The following is a 20,251-nucleotide window of genomic DNA, read 5'->3' on the forward strand; positions in this document are numbered from 1 at the left end:
GAGCTCTTTTTCCCAGCCTTGTGGCCTTGTTGCTTACACCCTACTGAGCGTACATGTGTCAGTATGATATTAGTGTATTGGTATGTTTTCTCATCATTATTTTCCTTCCTATTTTATAATCTAAGCTCATTCTTACACCAGTTATATTATAGTTGTGTTTTCGGTTTGCTACAATAAAACGTACCAACAGTGCATTTTGGTATACCTAGAAATTTGAAAGATAGTTATTTATGGAGAATTCAGAGAAAGACTTAAATACTAGAATTTTGTACCAATGTATGGAAGCTAGGGATAAATCATAAGCTTTTGTGACTGATTACATTCAGTTTTCATTATTGTCCATAAGGACACCTACAGTAAATACTACAGTGAATAGTGAGGCTTGAGATTTCTGTCTAAATTTATCCCTGTTGAATGGTAATGTTGATGAGTTTACTTTGCTTCTAAAATTCCCTTCCATTGATGGTGGTAGTGTGAACTTCAGAGACAGAGTAAAATGCACTGATACTGCTATAAATTGAGTCTGGCAGAAAGGCTAGAATGTTGGAATTGGTTCCTGTGTTGTAAGCTTCTTGGATACCATCTTGGCCCAGGTGAAGGTTTTTTATGAAGATAGTATTTTTAATAAATGCATTTTTGGCTGTCATTCAGGAGGTTGAAATAATAAAGGCTAAAAATCCATGGGCAGTTAATTTGCCTCAGGAGTTTGTTTATCCCAAAACAAAGTCTGTCATTACATAATAGTGACCTATATAGTGGAGCTTTTGAAAGCAGAACCAACTGGGAAAGTTTCATAACATGCTATTTTACTGTAGTGACCACATTTCAAAATATTTCAATTGGCAGGAAGGAATAATAAAAGTGAAAATCTGTGCCATTGTTCTCTCTCTCTTCCTCTTCTTATTATTTCCCTTCCTTCTCACTTTATATATTACTCTCAGTTTTGGCTTTTTAATCTTTCTCTTTCTCCCTCCACCTCCACAGCCCCAGCTACCCCCACCCCCCTCAGATCCTCCTCCATTTTTTCAATTGCCATGAATGAATGTGCAGTATATCTTTCAGGAAGCTGGAACCTTGACCAAATGTTGAAAGCATAAATATGGGTATGGCCTCTTTTGTAGTGATTTATTGCCCTCTCTGTAGTATCTTCAGCATTTTTTAACCATAAGTTTTTTTTCGTTCAGTGAGCCATCTAATTTGGAAGTTTGGATTGTATTTGAACTGAAGGTTGTAATACTGATGAGGCACACTGAGTTCAAATATACACATGAGATGCAATTGGATTTTAAAAAAAAACTTAAGTGGCGTCAGGAAAATGACCATCATAAGTTCTGTGTTTCAGGAAGAGGTTTGTCACTCCTATCTGGTCTAGTTGTTGTAATAAATCCAGTCCTTTCCTTGGGGATCTCAGAGTAGGCAATGCACATTGCCCTCCAAGGTGTTTCCCAAAACACAAGAATATATGCTTTTAAAATTCACAAAGAATTATGAGGAAAAATATAATTAGAGGGATCACAACTGTTAATGGTTTTTGTTAGGCTGTGGAGGAAGACAGATTTAGAGTAACAATCAGGTTCCATTTCATAATTTGGTTTTGAATGTTTGGTTTTCATATATTGAGCTATAACTTCTTATCAGGGTGACAGACTTTTCAACAATATATGCAGTTATCTGTTGATTATGAACATGCAAGAGCACAGAATTCACTGTCTTTTTTCCACAATTTTCATGCCTAGGACAAATCGAGCTACAAACCAAGTCCACCTGACTTTACAGCATGTGTACTTGCACCATGTCATTGTCACACTCCACCTCAGGCTTTTCTTACTGTGGTTTGCCTGTTAGTTACAGTGTGTGGTAACTTTCACAGTGAACAGACTTTTTTGAGGAAAATGTTAGTGCATTCATCGCTGAACCTCAGTATAGTTTATTGTCAAGTTTAGTTAATTGTAGTTAGAGATATTTACCTTAATTAGGCACTTACAGGTTCTATGTTAAAATGAAATGGACAATTAGCGATAAAATGATTTGTGGTTTTGTTGGTAGAAACTTGTCCTTCATGCTGTCCATATCCAGAGTAATTGACTGTAAGAGGGAGCTCAGTGATTTTTGGAATCAAATATTACACAGTTTTCTCCTTGTGGTTCAACTTCCTTTTTAAGCTATTCAACTGATATAGCGTACCATGATGAAAATTTAGTTTTTAAAAAAGTTGAGTGAACGGGATGTTTGAATTGACTAAATTGTATCCACTTCCATAACTTAGTTTCTTATCAAATTCATTGGATTGTAGGCATAAATATAAAATGCAATATGACTGATTAAGTTCAGGAAGCTCCCCTCCAGTCCGTTACACTATACGTAAGCAATTATGACCTCCATTGCTTTTTTTTTCCGTATAGTTAGGCATTTAGTAGGAAAGGTATGTTTAACCAGTTCTAATAGTCCATGCATCCTATAATTAGGTATACTTTGGATGATAATGTCAAGTTCATGTCATCCCACGGTTACGAATATGCTTCAACCATTATGTGTTTTGACTTATTTTCATTCTTCAAAGGCAGTATTTTCATTCTTCAGAGCATAGATTGTGTTGCTATTTGTAGAAACATTACTTTTAGGAGATGAAACTTGCTTAAGTCAAGATTGTATACAGATCATTAATGTATAGAAGGAGATCATTGAAGATTGAAGTGTGCTTTGTTAAATTTATTTATATTTTCCAATAGCATTAATATTCTTCATTGATTTGTACTCACTTTTGACAAGATCAGTATTTACTTAGCTACACTTTGGACAAAATGAAAAGCAAAGAACTACTTCAGTGTGCTGTTCTTTAAATTTACATATCATGCCATGTACAAGTCTGATGATATTTTTTGATATTAAAGTAAAACTTCAATAATCCAAGATCCAATGATTCAGAAATCTTGATAGTTTGGCATCTGGCTTGATAGGTAAAGGTTGCAGTGCAGCCTTTGCACTCACTGGGGTCCTGGTTTCCATGTTCCCTCTTCACTCACCAAGGTCCCGGTTCCTGCACTGCCTCTAACAGAATAGGACCCGGTTCCCCCACTCTCTTTCAACTTACAGCTTTGCTGGAAAATTTAAAATCATACTATGTAACATCTTTAAACAAAAAAGTAAGTTAAAAGTGTATGGAGGTACTAACAGGAAAAACATACAATTGCTTGGAAAATCTGACAGTTCAGTACCACCAAAGTACTAGTGTGCTGGATAATCGGAATTTTATCTGAATTTTCTTACAGGTACAAAACTGTTTGCTTACTGTCACCTGCAATCTATTTGCACTGGATGTTTTGGATATTTTTAAAAATATTTTTGAAAGAGGAAACTAACTAAGCAGTACTTTTACAGTAGGAAGAAGGCTCCCTTACAATAGATCCCAAAGTGTTTGACTGGCAAAATGTTCTTTTTTCAAAGATGAAGAAAGGAAGGCACTTATCTGAGTAGAATATAGAAAGGGGCCTGAAATGAAAATTATCATCAGATTTTGATAAATTTTGGGTATAACTATTTATAAATCTATCGATGCCATGTTTCTGCTGTTCAGGCACCAAATGTTATTGTTTTCATGCTGTGCGAATCAGTAAGTTTGTTTTAAGAATTTATATGGCTAGTTAGCTGAATTCCTAAAATATCTACTCTTCTACATCCAATTTAATTTTTCAACTGGATACAGTAATGTTTCCCAAGGTTCAGTTTTCTCAAGAGTAACCGGCCATGAGGAATGTTCTATTTGAAAGATATCTGGAGTGAGTGTGTGTGTACGTGTCGGTGGGGGGAGGAAGGGTGGCTGCAGTTTTTTTGTCAGTAATTGTATTCCTGCTCCATAGGAATGAAATTTAAAGGTTTGTTTGAAGGTAGTTAGACTGTTGAAGTGTTGGAACAAGCGTGACACCATGCATATTGCATGCTTTACCCATTTGCTCACCAAAGTTGCTTTGGAGTTCTAACATTATTGTGATGGTCCAAGTCGCACAGCTGAGGTGGCAGACGCCTTTTTTCAGGTTGATACAGTGCCCACTTGGAAGTCAGTGCCTTGCAGTTGTTTAGCTGTTAGTCACGGGGAGATCTAATCCAATATTTGCCCTTCCAACGCTTTTTTTCCCCACAGTAAAATGAGAAGGTCTAAGGCTAAAATTCACCTCCAGGTCTCCAACATATTTGTTTGTATAGTGCAATCTGCTACTCAGACATTTATGATAGTTATTTGAAGTTCCAAAGGATGTAAATGCTGCATTCTGGAGTCTTGGTATTTGCACTAAATTGTCACCTTGGTGCTTAATCATTAAGTTTCCATTTAAAAAACAGAAAGATGTTTTTACTTCTGGCTAACATCCACTCTCCCTGGAGCAATGGCAACTCATTTGCTCTGCAAATTATATAACTGGCCTGTATGGATTTTAATAGTCATATTTTTCCTTTTCATTGGCAGCAAGCATTAATATAGTTAAATTATGCTTGATCATGCCCACACCTGTCTCATGTTTGCCAGCCCCCATCCACAGGTTCTGTAATTCCATGTTAAAGTCAGCAAGAGGTAGTATTGTTTTTACCAGCCATCCCTTCGATAAAGCTGAGAGGCAGGATGCGAAATTCTTTTGGCCCCTCTGCTCAGGAATTTGTGTTCAGAAATTGCAGGTGGTGCCAAGACCTGTGGCAGAGCGAGAGGTCTGACCATCAGGTTGTCTCTTACTTCCTCAATGCTAGCTACAGGTGCCTAAGCCAGAAATAAACTCAGCCACAAGGAGGATTTAACCAGCACTTCTCTTCATAACTACTAGCAGGGGCAAGTGCATTTCAACCTATTATTGACCTAGAATCCTCTTCACATCACTTTCACTGTTTTTCACATACCTGCTCCATTTCTACGTATAACAAAAAACCAAACAACTTTTAATGTTTTAATAGACTGAAGCAATTCTATTTTTGTCAGCATTTACATTAGTGTGGAAGTTGGAAATAAAATGCCCAAGGAATGTGCATGTATGGCACAAACCAGTTGATGAGCAAAGCAAAGAAATTCTGATCATTCTAAAATATTACTCCCTTTCACCCGGGTTTGCAAACCATTGAAAACTGGGGCACTTGCACATGAATACACTTATAGATTATGACATAGAGAATGATTTCACCTCAGGCTGTGAACAAAACATCCTGAAGATATGTATAATCTATGCATTGATGAATACAGCTTGTCTCCAGTATTAGTTGAAAAGCTTAATGAATACTCTATAGTTCCAGCAACTGACAACAGTTCTCCCTATATTAAAGGGTCACAGTTGGTCACGCTAAAATCCTTACTTGACTTAAGGCCCTCAACTTAATGGGGCTTCTTTCATTATAATGAGCAATGTTTAATGCTAATAATAAAGGTCAATAGAAACCCCCATTGACTGGAGAGCAATTTTTTTTGGCATAGCTGGTAAAGGGGAAGAGATAGGAGAGTTGTGTAAAGAGACAGGTGGGTGATGGGTAGAGTTCATGGCAGGATCAGGATCGTGGAAAAAGGTGACTAGATCCAGGACAAGGAGAGGACTGGCAAGAGCCAGGGGAGGGAGAGACTACTGGAAAGGGAAAGAGGGCCAGCCAGCAAGAACTAGGGAATGAAAAGAAGGTGGAAAGAGCTGGGGAATGGAACAAGAGCTGAGGGACAGAGATATCTTGTATATTTCAGTTGGTAGGCACCCCAAAAGGGTACATAATTAAATGTTATAAAATTATACATTGCTAATAAAATATTTTATTGTTCCAGATACTTTTATTGGCATATTTCAATGTGTTTAGGGGTTTCTGGCCAAAAATTCAAACTGTACAATGTAACCAGAATTTTTACATTGAAGCTAATGGGAAAAGCTTTCTCTTTTTAGGATTTTTTTATTCAATGCAATATTTTCCCAGATTATAATCCCTTTGGAAAAAGAAGCTTATCTGGACAGGGCAGTTCTTTTTCAGCTATCCATAATTCTTCAACATTTAAGCCACATTGGCTATACCTCCCCAGTTCTGTCTTTTGGAGCTCCGCTATTCACAATACACATCAATAATTTGGTTCAGCCAACCTAAAGCAGTATTTCTAAGTTTGCTGATGACTTAAAACTGGATGGAGTTGTGAGGAGAATGCAAAGAGGCTTCAAGGCAATTTAAACAAGTTGAGTGAGTGGGCAAATACTTTGCAGATGTACTATAACATGGTAGATGTGAAGTTATCCACTTTGGTATGGAAAAACAGAAAGGCAGAATATTATTTCAGTAGTGAGGGATTATTGATGTACAAAGGGACCTGGGTACTCTCGTAACACTAGTAACTGAAAACAAACTTGCAGATGCAGCAAGCAGTTAAGAAGGTAAATGGCAAGTTGACCTTTATTGCGAGAGACTTTTGAGTACAGGAGTGACAATGTTTTGCGACAATTATACAGGGTCTTGAGACCACTCTGGGAGAATTGTGTGAGGTCTTGGTGGTCTTAAAGGATATACTTGCCATAGAGAGGGTGCATTAAAGATTCACTGGACTGATTCTTAGGATGGCAGCACTGTTGAATGGAGAAAAATTTGTGTCAGCTGGGCCTGTATTTACTAGCATTTAGAAAAATGAGAGGTGATCACATTGAAACACACAAAACTCTGAAGGACTAGACAAGCTGTATATGAAGAGGCTATTTCCTCTTGTTGGGAAATCTAGAACAGAGGGTCATTGCCTCAGCATGTGAGGTAAGAAATTTAAAACTGAGGTGAGGAGAAATTTCTTCAGTCAAAGGGTGGTGAATGTGTGGAATTTTCTTTCACAGAGGCAGTGGAGGTCAAGTCACTGAATATATTTGAGAGGTCTAGAAGTGTTGTACTAAGCTTTTTTAAAAAAAAGACCAAATGCTCCATTTACTATATCTGCTTGAGTTAATATTCATTCATCAAAAAATAACCTACCTATCAACGAGGGTCTGTATTTCCTTTGTACCACGCACAAGTTTCTCCAAAATATTGCTTGCATTTAATTGTCTTCAAGGTATTTGTACAACTCCTAAGCAACGTACATCTGAAATTACTTGGTTTCAGGTTTTGTCCATCTCTAAGCTAGTTCAACATGAAATTCTGAATTTTGTTGAGTTTTATATGTCTCTATTTTTTCTGATTGGCAAATTGTGTATTTCTTATTCAAGTCTTTCCTTATTTCGGCTCTGTGATTTAGTTATCCTAATCACTAAAATGATTTCCTAATTGGAAGATACTTTTGAAACAGCAACAGCCAGTCAAATATTTTGGTCTTGTGGTGTTGTCTTCCCTACTATGCTCAACTCAGTCTGTAGCACTATATTTTTAACTGCTTTGAAATTTTTCTGGATGAAATTTAGCTTTGCTGTTATAACTGCAATAACTGTTTAGTTTTTCTTTAATTGATCTCTACTGTAATTTTGTGCTTTCCACTTTTTCTGTACTTGCAGTGTCCATCACGTGTGTCTCCAGTTGTTGCTGCATTGCCATTGTCCAGGACATTCCAATGTGCCTCACCAGTATCAATTACTAGGAAGAAATTGGGCTCCAGGCAAACTCCTGTTTTGTAGTAGACCTCTTTTCATAATTCCACTTATCAATTCATGACAGCAGCATGGCATTCTCATCACGGTTTGCTTTCTGGGAGCAAAAGGAAAGTGCATTTTTAACCTCCAATCAAACTATAAATGTCAAATCAGGCTAGGTTCACTATAGAATTTATATTCAGGGTTTACTGTACCACAGTTACTTAAAAATAATAAAACATTATTTTTCTCAATAAATTGATTTACATTGCCAATAACAATAGAGATAATTTTTTGTCACACTAAACTTTTCTTGGAAAACTTTGCATGCTTATGGTGGTGAGGTATTCGGATGATTGCACAAAGACCTGTTTCAGATTTGGGTGCTTTGTTTACTGTTGTTCGTTATAAAGTCACCACAATACACCAAGTAAAGAACAAAAAAAGTTGGACCATCTTTAAATGTATTTGCCCCCATACTTTCACAATAAAGTTTAGAATATATATTCTTACATGCATATGAATATATATTCTTGCATTCTTAGTTATTTGCAACTGTACTTTTGGAATAAAGTTCATCAGTACTGAAAGGTTCTAAAGGTCAATAGGAAATTAGAAAATTTTCATGGATTTATTATGGTTGATATAGACTATGAAATATTTGATTATTTCTGCCAATTCTATGTGGCATTAATTCTGCACCTGTGACACTCCGGCAGAGAATTTCATTTTATTTGAAAGTTACTGAAAGCACTTTAAAGACTTGAGAACAGAACTGAGGCAGTAATAAAAAGAAACAAGGAATCTCTGAAACTGCTCATTGCGAACATAGTTCTAAAATTTAGCAACTGGGCATAGAAATTAATGCTTTTCTTTAGTGAAATGGACTGACAGTTTTATGTTCAAATTTCTGGAACATTGCTGAAGTTTTCCCAGAGTTAAAGTTTAAATTATGTTTGCATTTTTTTGGAGATTTTTATTGAATTGTGGTAATGACAGCACTGTAGCATATGTTATTCAAGCTTTGGATAGTGATGTTGCATCCTCATCCTGTAAATAAATAGGTTAAAGAGGAAAATCCTGTTTCAAAGAAAAAATCTGTACCTACTCTCAGATCAGAAAATCCAGATGAAGATGAAGAAGGAAACTTTGAACCATCTGTAAGTTTCCTAACATAATGGGTGTTCTTAAACATAATAACAGTTATGATCAGAGCAAATTTACTTTGAAATCCATCAGGAAACTAATCCACATATTTTCCAGTGTGTTTGACTTGTATATCATTTTAGAAAATATGACCTGAGCAAATTAATGGCATAATAGTTTTCTTTAACATATATAGTTTGCCTCTTTTTATAGAAAGATTTTGGTGAATGTGGTAGTAATCTTGTCTTTATCTGCATGCCTTACTTTAATGTGCCAAAGCATTGATGTTGTGGTTACCCCCCTTGATGGAGATACCAACTGATACTGCACCTGTAGGTGCAGTGGATTTGTTGATTTCCTTTGGGCCTGGAAGGGTTCTCTTCTAATCACCTAGATCATAGGAATAACATGAAGGTTAGCTGATTTTTATTTGGAATTCTTTAAGCTGAGACAGTTGTATGGCTTAGGTTAAGTAGTGAACAATAACATAATTGACAATATGATTTGCAACATGAAGCAAAATTTTGTGGGTGGATATATCAGGAAGAGATCTAGCAGTGTTGCTGAATTTCATTCAGCTATGTTGTGAAAATGAGATTTAGTTTTCTTGTTTGTTGAAACAAAAGCCAGCATGGGAGATTGTGGTAAGCCTGAATCCTACACGTAAAAATGCATATGTAATGGTACATGAATAGTTATGTTGTTAAAGCTGTCTACCAATAAGTTAACACAAAATTAATTTATACAAGAAATAATGGTGACATAAGAAAATTACAGTATTGGGTATTTAGTTGTTCATTGCAATTTTTGGCAGAAGATGAAATACAGTTAGACACAATTCTGGAACAATACAAATATACTAAAAAAAAATGGCCTTTATAAATAGCAACCAAGCCTTGCTGCAGTGCAGCACTTAAAATAAAATCATTAATATTGTTCATTGAGTATTGCTCGTAGATGAAAAATCTCTTCACAAAATTGTTTCTTTTTTCTTCAAACTCACATTTACTGTTCAGTAAATATCATTTAGCCATACAATAAATCCCAGAATTACATGAAGGGAATGTTGATTATCTGCAGGCACTTTGATTTGTCCAGCAGCTACATATATCTCTTCATTGTCATTTGAATTAGAAACATCAACTACTTTACAAAGTTCTAAGTTATTTGTACAACAATATTTACCCTACCAACATAGTGCATTTAATTTTCATTCTGTTTCTGTCATTGTTTCAATCCAGTTTAGGATAGATAAATAGTTTGCATAAAAATTCACTTTGATTGCTGTTTTATGGGAATATTTGATTTTTCACAATTGATTGAAAGAGAAACCCGTGTTATGTTGATAATTGATTTTGAATATTTCTCCATTTTAAAAGCAACTTACACAACTTGTACAATATCTTGGTTTTTATATAATTTTAATGCTGTTGTAGCCCAACGAGCTAATTTGTCCTGTATACTTATTTATAATTGTCTTTTTATTGAAGTATTGTGTACATTTCTGGTCGCCCCAGGAAGGCTGTGAAGGCTTTGGAAAGGTTGCAGAAGAGGCTTACCAGGATGCTGCCTGGATTAGAGGATATGAGCTAAAAGGAGAAGTTGAACAAACTTTGGTGGTTTTCTTTGGAACGTTAGAGGCTGAGGGGAGACCTGATAGAAGTTGATAAACTTCTGAGAAGCATAGACAGGGTAGACAGTCAGAATCTTTTTCCCAAGGTAGAAATATCAAGTACTAGAGGTCACTCACTTAAAGATCATACACTTGAGCTGAGAGGGAGAAAGTTTAAAGGATGTTGGGCGGGGGTGGGTGGAGGGCTGGAAAGGCAAGTTTTTTTTTACATAGAGTGGTAGGTGCCTGGAACGGGCTGCCAGGGGTAGTGGTAGAAGCAGATATGATAGTCGCATTTAAGAAGCTGTTAGATAGATACATGAATATGCAGGTAATGGAGGGGTATAGATCAAGTACAGGCAGAAGAGATTTAGTTTTATTCAGCAGTGTGTTTGGCACAGACATCTTGATGACCTCTTCCTGTGCTGTACAGTTCTATGTTTATTTTGTACATTTTGAGGCTTTAACATTTAATACCATTTTGATGTACTGTCCATAACATTGTTAGATTTGTAAAACTAACAATGTAGATACAGTGTGCCATACAGACGCAAAAATATTTGGATGCATTAACCCTGCATTATTTGTGCAAAAACTTAAAGAATATACAGTTAAATTTTTGTTTCTGCTTTTACATGTTTTAGATTTTTACATTAATTTGCTAATTTGGAAATGGAATTAAGGAAAACACCCATTATACATTGATTGCTGGATAGGATAATCCTGTCACATGCAATGTGACTGTATTGCAAAATATAGATAACCCAGCAGTTTTATGTGACATTTGCACAGTTGGAGGTAAAACAGGGACTTTATTTTGCAAAGTCTATATTCTTTCTTGATATCATTTCCACACTGCATTTCTATTTTTCTGTTTTCCTTTGCTGCTGCATTGTTTTTCTTCTATTTCAATTCATGTGAAGTTTTTTCTTCTGCTGCATAAATATAGTCAGAAAGAAGTGAACATAATAATGCACTGAAAGCTGGGACTGAAAAAGTCTGTGGTCCACAACCAGAGCTAAATGGAGAAGGTGAATGTTCAAAGCGATTTTCTGAAAATGCCTATAATGCACAAGAGGAGCTGAAGAATAATATGAATACTGCAAATCAGCACGAGTTGCCTCAAGAAGGTGAGGGATTTCCTAAGAAAAAAGTGGTTAAAATAGTAAGGAAAGTGATGCGGAAGGTTGTGCAAGCTGAAGGAGGAAGTGAAAAAGAAAAGGTCACAGTGGCGAAGAATAAAGAGCAAGCAATAGAGAAAAAGATGGAAAGCAAAACCATTTTGGAAACAAAGGTAGGATCGAAAACAATAAAGTTGAAGGTTGAGAAAAATGTTCCTATTTCATCTAAAGCAGAAACAATGATTCCAACAAAGAAAATGGACAAAGATGATATCTCAGTGGGCTTGACTAGTCTAATGGCTAGAGGGAAAACTAAAGATCGCAAACCTCGATTAAGATCCCCTGAGAAGAAAGAGGATATTTCTGATCGCCGTCCTGATCAAATGCTTGCTGCAAAGCCACATTCACCTACCTCGGAGTCTGTAGAAGTACTAAGTGAGCCACAAATGGCAGAATTGCTGCAAAGCAAGGTACAGTTTTTCCAGCTAACTAACCAATACATGCATGCCACTATGTTGGAGAAAGCAAATGAACCAAAGAAAATATTTTGCCAAAAGCCTGTCTTAGAACCATAAGGAATGTTGTGGTGGTTGCTTAAGATTATCAAGACGGCATATTGACAAATAGTTATTGTATGCTGTACACCTTAGATTCATTTAAATTGTGGAAAAAAAGGGAACATGTTTATGACAAAATTCTGAAGGCTGTAGAATGAGACATCAAATTATTAATTTCAGTAGTGTTTTATGATTGAAGTATGATATTAGTATTTATAGTTTGAGATTATTTATTTCCAGATTGGAACATGTTGCATAGATGAGAGTAAGAGTTTGTGCATGTGCAACAGGAAAAGTTTTGGAACTAACACGGGTGTGGTGCTAAGTTAATACCATAAATGAGAAATGAAATGATTATGATAATCTAGTTGAGACTAATCAAATAAAAATTTGATAATCTGGTAAAGAAAGAGATTGAAGTGGAAACTTGAAGTGTGGTTTAAGTTTCTAAATGACTGACCTGCCGTATTGCATAAGCACACAATTTTTCCTGTTTGACTTGCTTAAAGGAGACCACATCTTCCAGTGGGCAACCAAAACCAGATCAGGAAATGTTGCCTTCACTTATTGCTGAAGAATTTCCAGCAGATGACATAAACCAGGTGTGTGGCTTTAGGAAAGAAAAGTGCATGTGGGGATGTGGGATGATGATGGCAGTGGGAACAGTAAACAACAAAAAGACAGTATATGTACTATGGAATCGATCCAGGAAATTTCTTGTTTAAAAAATGTTGTTTGACAAGGTATTCTAGTATTCATAAACAAGAATCAATATTCTGCATTTCTCTGTCTGGATAGAAAGATCAACCAAATGGGCCACTGGAACATATTCTCTTCATAACTTTCAGTACTGGTTTTGCTACAAATTATATAAATGTTATTGTGCATTTTGTGTAATTAAACAGTATGTGGTATGTTGCTACATCTTTTTCCATTATGTATTGTGCAAAAGTTGACATTTTCAAGTTATCTTCCATTTCAATGGGGTGAAAAGGGGCAATAATGTGAATAGATTAGACAGTGAGTACACAATGATCCTTATTACTCTGATTATTACTAGTTGCATGTAAGAGTGCTTTTCACCCTTATGCAGCAGTCCGCTGAAATGTGAAAATAGGGAATATGGAACTGAATGCAATTGCGATTTCTGTTCCTATTATGATGAAGGGCCAGATTTACTTCATATCTGGCTTCTCAGCTTGGATATCTAGCACAGGTCTATTCATTTGAATGAAGCAATCAATCTTCATTAAGAAGCAAAGCTGTATTTAATAACATTTTGAATGCCTTTATACGAGCTAACAGTGTTTTCAAAATTTGAAATATATTTCAACTGTTTCTAAAGCCTTTGATGATTGGAGGTGTTTAGACATTTTGTGAATACCTTTAGACAACACAAGCTGTCCAAAAGCCAATAAGGCAACCCAGGAGTGGGGCCTTGGGATCCACTGCCTGAGGACTCACCACTGCGTGCGAACCATTTCACTTTTGCCTTGTTGGGATGGCCTTAGCAGCAACACCTCCAGAATGTAGGGAGCTGTAAAGCAGCAAAGGTTAATGCATCTGCAAACAAAAGGCAAAACCTAGTAAAGCATGATCTGTCACATTAATATTGGCCCGCTTGACTGAGAGAGACAGTTTTCTCAATCTCAATTACAATCTATAGTGAATCAGTGAAAGGATTCTGAGACTGCTGCCTGAGATGAAAATGGCGAACTGGAGGTTGTATTTATGTTAGCTAGTAGGTCTCCAACACACTGTTCACCACTCTTAATTACATTTTGTTTCTGAGTTGACGATATCTAGGAATAAAAATGTTATTGCTGCTTGTGTGATCTTTAGGCTCAGAGGAGACCACAGCTATTGACCCCCACAGATGAAGCTCAGATGAGGCTGGAAAGAATTTTCAACACTCCAGTAATAAAAAAAATTGCCATGCATTGAATGTCTCTTGTGTTGGGCTTTTGGTATATGCATGCCTGGAAATAGAATCCTGCCTTAATATTGTATTCACTAGGCATTTCAACATTAACCAAAGTTCCAGATGATTTTAGTAATCGGTCAATGAAGTGATGCTACCAATACACTCAACAATTTCACTTAGTTTATTCATGTTTAAATTGCGTATCAGATATAATGATTGATTAGTCTGATTAGTACAAACCTAACTGAAATAACTATATTGCAAAACATTGGTTATTGCTGTAGTTCATAGAGAAAAAAAGTCAGTGGCCCATCAAGGATTATTCTTGTGGTACCTGATAGGTTATACAGTAGATTCAAATTTAAATTTTTACTTTTCTATAATTGCTCACATAATTGCAGCAATTATGTTGCGCACAGTATCTAAAATAAAATTTTCAAGTTTCTTATTTATGAACAAACAGTTTCAGTAGTCAAAGGATCATGGTGTAGACTTGCAACCCAACAATATAACAACAATTTTCATTTCTATAGTGACTTTACTCTCTCAGAACCACCTGAAGTGGAGCAACAAGAGTGCTAGCAAACAAAAATCCATCAGAAACCACAAATTACTAGGGTAATTGATCAAAAGTTTGGTCAAAGAGATATCCTGTAAGGAGTCTTTAAAAAAGAAAGATTTAGTGAGGGAATTCTGGAGCTGAGGGCTTGTCAGCTAAAGGCAAAGCTACCAAATGTGAAGGAATTAAATTTAGGAATCAATATGAGAGAAGAATTAGAGGAGTGTTTACTACCTTGGAGAGTTAGAAAGTTGAGGGAAAAATGAGCGTGATAATTTTAAAATCAAGATGTTGCATAACTGGGAGACAGTGTAAGTCAGCAGATATATGGGGGAGGGAGAAATGGCAAACAGGACATAGTGCAAACTAGGACAGGGGGAGAAGTTCTAAATGACATAAAGTGATCACAAAATAGAATGAGGAAGGTCACTCAGAATTATGTTCAAAGCAGAGGCATCCACAAGGGCAGACAATCAGGACATGGCCATTTGCACACATTCCCCAAATATTAGATTGACATCATATTTTAATTCTTACACACGTTCCTGATTAAAATAATCAAGTCAAGTGGTAACAAAAACATGGACAAGATTTCATCCCAATGTCCTTTGTTGCTTTTTTCCCTCATGGTGTGATGCTAGTGTCAACCCTTCAAAAGCATTATATTTTAAATTAAACTACTAATCTTCCCTCATAGCCCTGCATATGTTTCCTTTTCAAGTATATTTCTAGTTCTCTTTGACAATAATTAATTAATTCCCTTCCACCGCCCTTTTGACAATGTTTTGCAGATTATAATAACTCACTGCATAATTTGATTTCTTGCTATCCTTCCTCAGGCATTTTCGCCGGTTATTCTAATTTGTTTTATGGTTTAGGGCCCTCCTACCAGTAACCTACCATGTTTGTGGGGAAAAAAAATTATTGATACCCTTCACAGTTGAGTTATTTTTTAGAAGTAATGATAAAATATATTAAAGCACCTTTAATCCAGTCTGACATTAACTGGAAACACTAATTTTATATTTGCTGCTGGAGTGTCAAGTATGCTTACTCATCCTAACTTTAATTAGTTTACATTTTCTGTTAACTTTTTTTTAACCTACTTTAAAACGTCAGCAGTATTTCTACTTGTGTTGCATGTCAATACGAAGATAGATGTGAATTGTAGAAACTGGCTTCTTTCTGTGTCATTCTGTGCTGTAAAGACATAAGAGAGAATAACAAAAAATAATCAAGTTGTTTGTGATATGTGCAGGCTTGAGCATTCATCATCTCATTGGATTTAATAATAAGAAATGTTATTCCATAAGTTATGACATTTTCAACTTGAGTATTCTGCAGTTTGTTACAGTAAGCAGAATTTATCATTTTAAATTGTGAACTGCATTCAGTTCTCTATGTAAAAACTGCAAGTTTGAATGTAGTCCTTTTCAAAAGTTATTATTCATTTGAAATCCTATTTACTTCAGTTTTGTGCTGTAATTTGAGGATTATTAAGCTGTAGTTTTATATTTGACTATTGCGTCAAAAGTTCTTGGAGAGAATCTATTAAGTATAAACTCACTCTTAGCCACTATCCATGACCTTCCAAACATCTTTCAATTCCTTGAATAAATCTGCTACGACGGTTTAAAATAAATTTTATGACAATTTTAGATTGCGTAAGTGCAATATTAACACTTGGTTTTTACGATGTGGCAACATTACCGGGAGCCATGTAGATCAAAATTTATAATAGACACCTTTCTCGTAATACACTTGATGGAGCATTCATGGGAGTTTTGCCAGAAATATCTTCATTCAGTCAAAGTATTAAGATCTTGCAATCACAGTTTTTGCATTTCTATTAGTTATAAAAAAAAGTTTTTAAAGTTACATAATTCAGTTTAGTTTATACAGGGAAACTAATTTCTTCCACATGCCAGTAAAAATAAAAAATAAAAGCTACAAATGCTGGAAATCTAAATACAGAAAATAATGGAAATACTCAGCAGGTCAGGTTGCATCTGTGGGAAGACAAATAGAGTTAACATTTCAGGTTGAAAACCCCCCTTCTAAAGAACTCTGAAGGAGTTTGGTTTCTCCAATCTGGAGGAGACCACATTGTGAATACTGAATACAGTACACTAGTTTGGAAGAAGTGCAAGTGAATTGCTACTTCACCTGGAAAGACTCTTTGGGTCCCTAGATGGTGAGAAGGGAAGAGGTGTAATGGAAAGTGCCATTAGAAGCGGATGATTAGTGGGAGTGGACGGGAGTCACGAAGGGAATGGTCCATGTGAAATGCTAAAAGGCAAAGAGGGGGGGAGATGTGTCTGAAGGTGAAATCACTTTGAAGGTGGCAGAAATTGCAGAGAATGGTCCATTAAATGCAAGGGCTGATGGTGCGGAAGGTGAAGACCTGGAGCACCCTTTCCTTGTTCTGTGCAGAAGGCAAGAGGGTAAGAGTAGAGGTGCAGGAAATATATAAGATGCAGTAAAGGGGTTCCTCCCCACCACCTTGAGACTCAAACAGTCTAAGTGAGGGAGTGATTCACAATGTGGTCTTTCCTACATTGGATAAACCAAACACAATATTGCTGACCTAGAACATAGAACATTATAGCACAGTAAAGGCCCTTTGGCCCACAATGTTGTTCTGACATTTTATCCTGCTCGAAGATCTATCTAACCCTTCCCTCCTATATAGCCCTCCATTTTTCTATCATTCATGTGGCTATTTCCTGCTGACTACCTGCTGATTATCTCCAGCATTTTCTGTTTTTATTCTTCTACAGTCTTTGTTTGTTAGAAGAATGCAGTCCTCATCATACAGTTATGAAATATGCAAAATTTTGGTGCTGAGTATCACACATTAAAGTGCAAAACTACAGAATGTAGTCTCTTTTGATGGCAAACCAAAGAAAAAATATAGAATCTAAATTTTATAATTTTTCGATGCTATGCCAAATGACTGTCATATAGCATAGATGTAATTGTCTATGCCAAATGACCAAGTAGATATGTTATTATAACAGTCTTTGTTGCATTTTGCTTTTGCTGTATTTTTATCTATGCAATTATTTGCTTGATGACTTCATCTTCCTCTCTTCATTCTCATTTTTACATCTGGATTTTGTTTCTTTCACATTGCATTGCTATCACAGCTGGAACCTGTGGTCTCATCTACACAGAGCCTTGATTCCAACGCCCGCTCCAACGATCTCGCACAGGCAGGTGTCTGGGCTGGTGTCTGTGCCCGTGTGTCATGCTGGACTGTAAGGCTGCCTTCATGTCTATCCTATGGTGCATTTTTTCCTCATCTTTGTGTGGTCCTTTGTTTGCCTTGCCTGTTTATTTCCTGCTGATGTGTTTCTCCAGTGGTTTACTAATAAAGTTGAAAAACCCCTATCAATATTCAATAATCTGTTTTTAATCGGGTAAGTTAAAGGTTTTCAAAGAAATGTGATTCTTAAAATATGGGTGTTTAAAGGCAATACTTAAAAAATTAATTAGCATGTGATTTTCCCGGGTGAAATGCTGCAATTTTTGATATTTTTTTTACTTTTAGATCTTGGAAACTTTAGTGTTACTTATTACCTTCTACATACTGCATATTGTCACAAGTATCTGGAATTACAATGGTATTCTAACAACCTATTGAGCTAATGTGAAGGGCTTGCCAAGAGGCTCAAGGGCTTTGAAAGAAATGACATGTTCGATGTGCAAGAAAATCTGTTGGTATTTTATATACTAAAAACACCTGTAACATTGTTTTCACGCAAATTCAGTTTTGAAGTTTGCCTGAGCTGAAACGTGACCTAACCTTCCATCACTTCCCTGGCCCCTTTCATCCTTGCACTTTCTTTCTCCATCCGATTCTGATTCTTGCTTGTTTAAATTGGGACTTAAAAATAGGAAAAAATGTAACTCTCCCTATTTTGTTGAAGGAATTTATTCCAAATAGAAATTTTAACCAAATGGAGGTTCGGTCACATTAGGTTCAGAATATCAATTTTTGATGAAGCTACTACCCACAAGACTTTTTGATGTTAAAAAAAATGGCACTCTAGATAGCTAACTTTGAAATAGCTTAAACATCGAAAAAAAACCAAAATTCTACTTTTTCTGAATGCTGAATTTACTTCATGTTACCATGTGCAATGAAGGGTGAGTTTGACGATAGAGGTACATAATTTTAAAAAAGTGCTGTATAAGCTGGAAATTAAATTAAAAAGAAGCACGGGAAATACTTAACAAGTCAGGCAGCCGCTGTGGGGCAAGAAACAGAGCTAATGTTTCAGGTTGACCCTTTATCAGAGCTGGAAAAATCACAATATTCTTCTATTCTCACCTTTCTGATAAAGGATCATCAACCCGAGACGTTAACTCTGTTTCTCTCTCCAGATACTGCTTGACTGCTGAGATAAATGATTATACTAGCAGAACATCATGTACTGAGCTTGAAAGATCACACTTGTTTCTTCTTTCAATTCTGGTTTATTCATGACAATTTATTCTTTGCTTGCTACTGGTCACTTGCATTTCCCACTTCTTTTTCTGTCTCTGGCTCAAGCTGGCAGTGCATGCCAGCATTCATATCATATTTCAAATTCTGAGGAAAAGAGATGGCTTGTCATATTTGAAGTGTTACCTAATTGTCAAGTTATGTAGTTATTTTTTTAATGTTTTCAATTCCTATCAAATCTGGTAGGTCTTTATTTAATGTGGAGTCTTGCGCAAATGAAAATGGCTAATGACGTGGGTTTTCCTCAGAATATTACAATTTAAAAGTAAACCCACCAAAATTATCCAAAGCTGCTAATCTGTTGTTTTTGATGCACTCTGGCATTTATGCATTTGGATTGTAGCTAATGGTTACAGCTCACAGTGTCATGAATTGGCAACATTGAAATGAGTTTCATACCATAAGAAATCAGTTTTTAAGTCCTATATCCAATGTAATCACTTTGACATAAGATTATAGTCATTGCAGTCACTCTGCCATATATTATGCTCCTCAATGTGAATATTGGGCTTGTATGTCCGATTCTCCATTTTTATTTTATTTACCATATTTGGGTGATGTTGGCAAGGCCATGTTTATTGTCAAACTATTAAATAGAAATCTTCCAGAAGTATTTGGATGTGCAATCATAATATTAGAATTGTATTCAAAAGCAAAGTGCTGCAGATGCTGGAAATACTCAGCAGATCAGGCAGTATCTGTGGAGAGTGGGTTAAAAAAAAAGGTTAATATTTCAAGCTGATATTGAGCCTAATGAGCAGGTCATTGGCCTGAAATATTTTTCTCTCTATGCCTGTTAATAAGTGTTTTTTGCTTGACTCCTTTTCATAAATGATTTTGATTACAATGATGAAAGGGGTTTGTTGAGATACTGCTGTTAATTGAGAATAATAGTGCTGTAGAATTCTTAAAAATACCACCCTTAATTGCTTTTGAGTTTGCTTAAATTTTTGTAATTTTAGAATTGTAGATAATTTTGGCATTTGAACATTAAGACGAAATTCCTTATCCTTCAGAGCTCATATTTTATGTTATATTATTTTTATTATCTGTTTTCCCACCCCAACTAAAGGTATTCAGATATGTTTACTGGTACTAACTTGAGTATAAATTCCTCATCTGAGTCTTAGTAGCACAAACTTTTCACTGTCTGTGATAACTTGATATTTTCATCACTTCAAGTCATATGTTTTCAAAAATGAAAAATGGAGTGTGGCTGTAAGTCAGAAACTATCTTAGTGACAGAAAATAACATTCTTTAAATTTGGTTTGCTTTTCTTT

At 35.8% G+C, this 20,251-nt stretch overlaps 1 protein-coding gene across 1 annotated transcript in view; it reads left to right on the plus strand.

The window, feature by feature from the left end:
- LOC127581194 (unconventional myosin-XVIIIa-like) overlaps positions 1–20,251 on the plus strand; it is a 181,907-nt gene that overhangs the window by 56,839 nt on the left and 104,817 nt on the right. The window contains 1 exon segment of the mRNA XM_052035300.1: positions 17,610–17,720. Within this exon segment, the coding sequence (XP_051891260.1) occupies positions 17,610–17,720 (111 nt within the window).

Source organism: Pristis pectinata, chromosome 21 (genome assembly GCF_009764475.1).
Source record: "Pristis pectinata isolate sPriPec2 chromosome 21, sPriPec2.1.pri, whole genome shotgun sequence".
NCBI classification, from domain to species: domain Eukaryota; kingdom Metazoa; phylum Chordata; class Chondrichthyes; order Rhinopristiformes; family Pristidae; genus Pristis; species Pristis pectinata.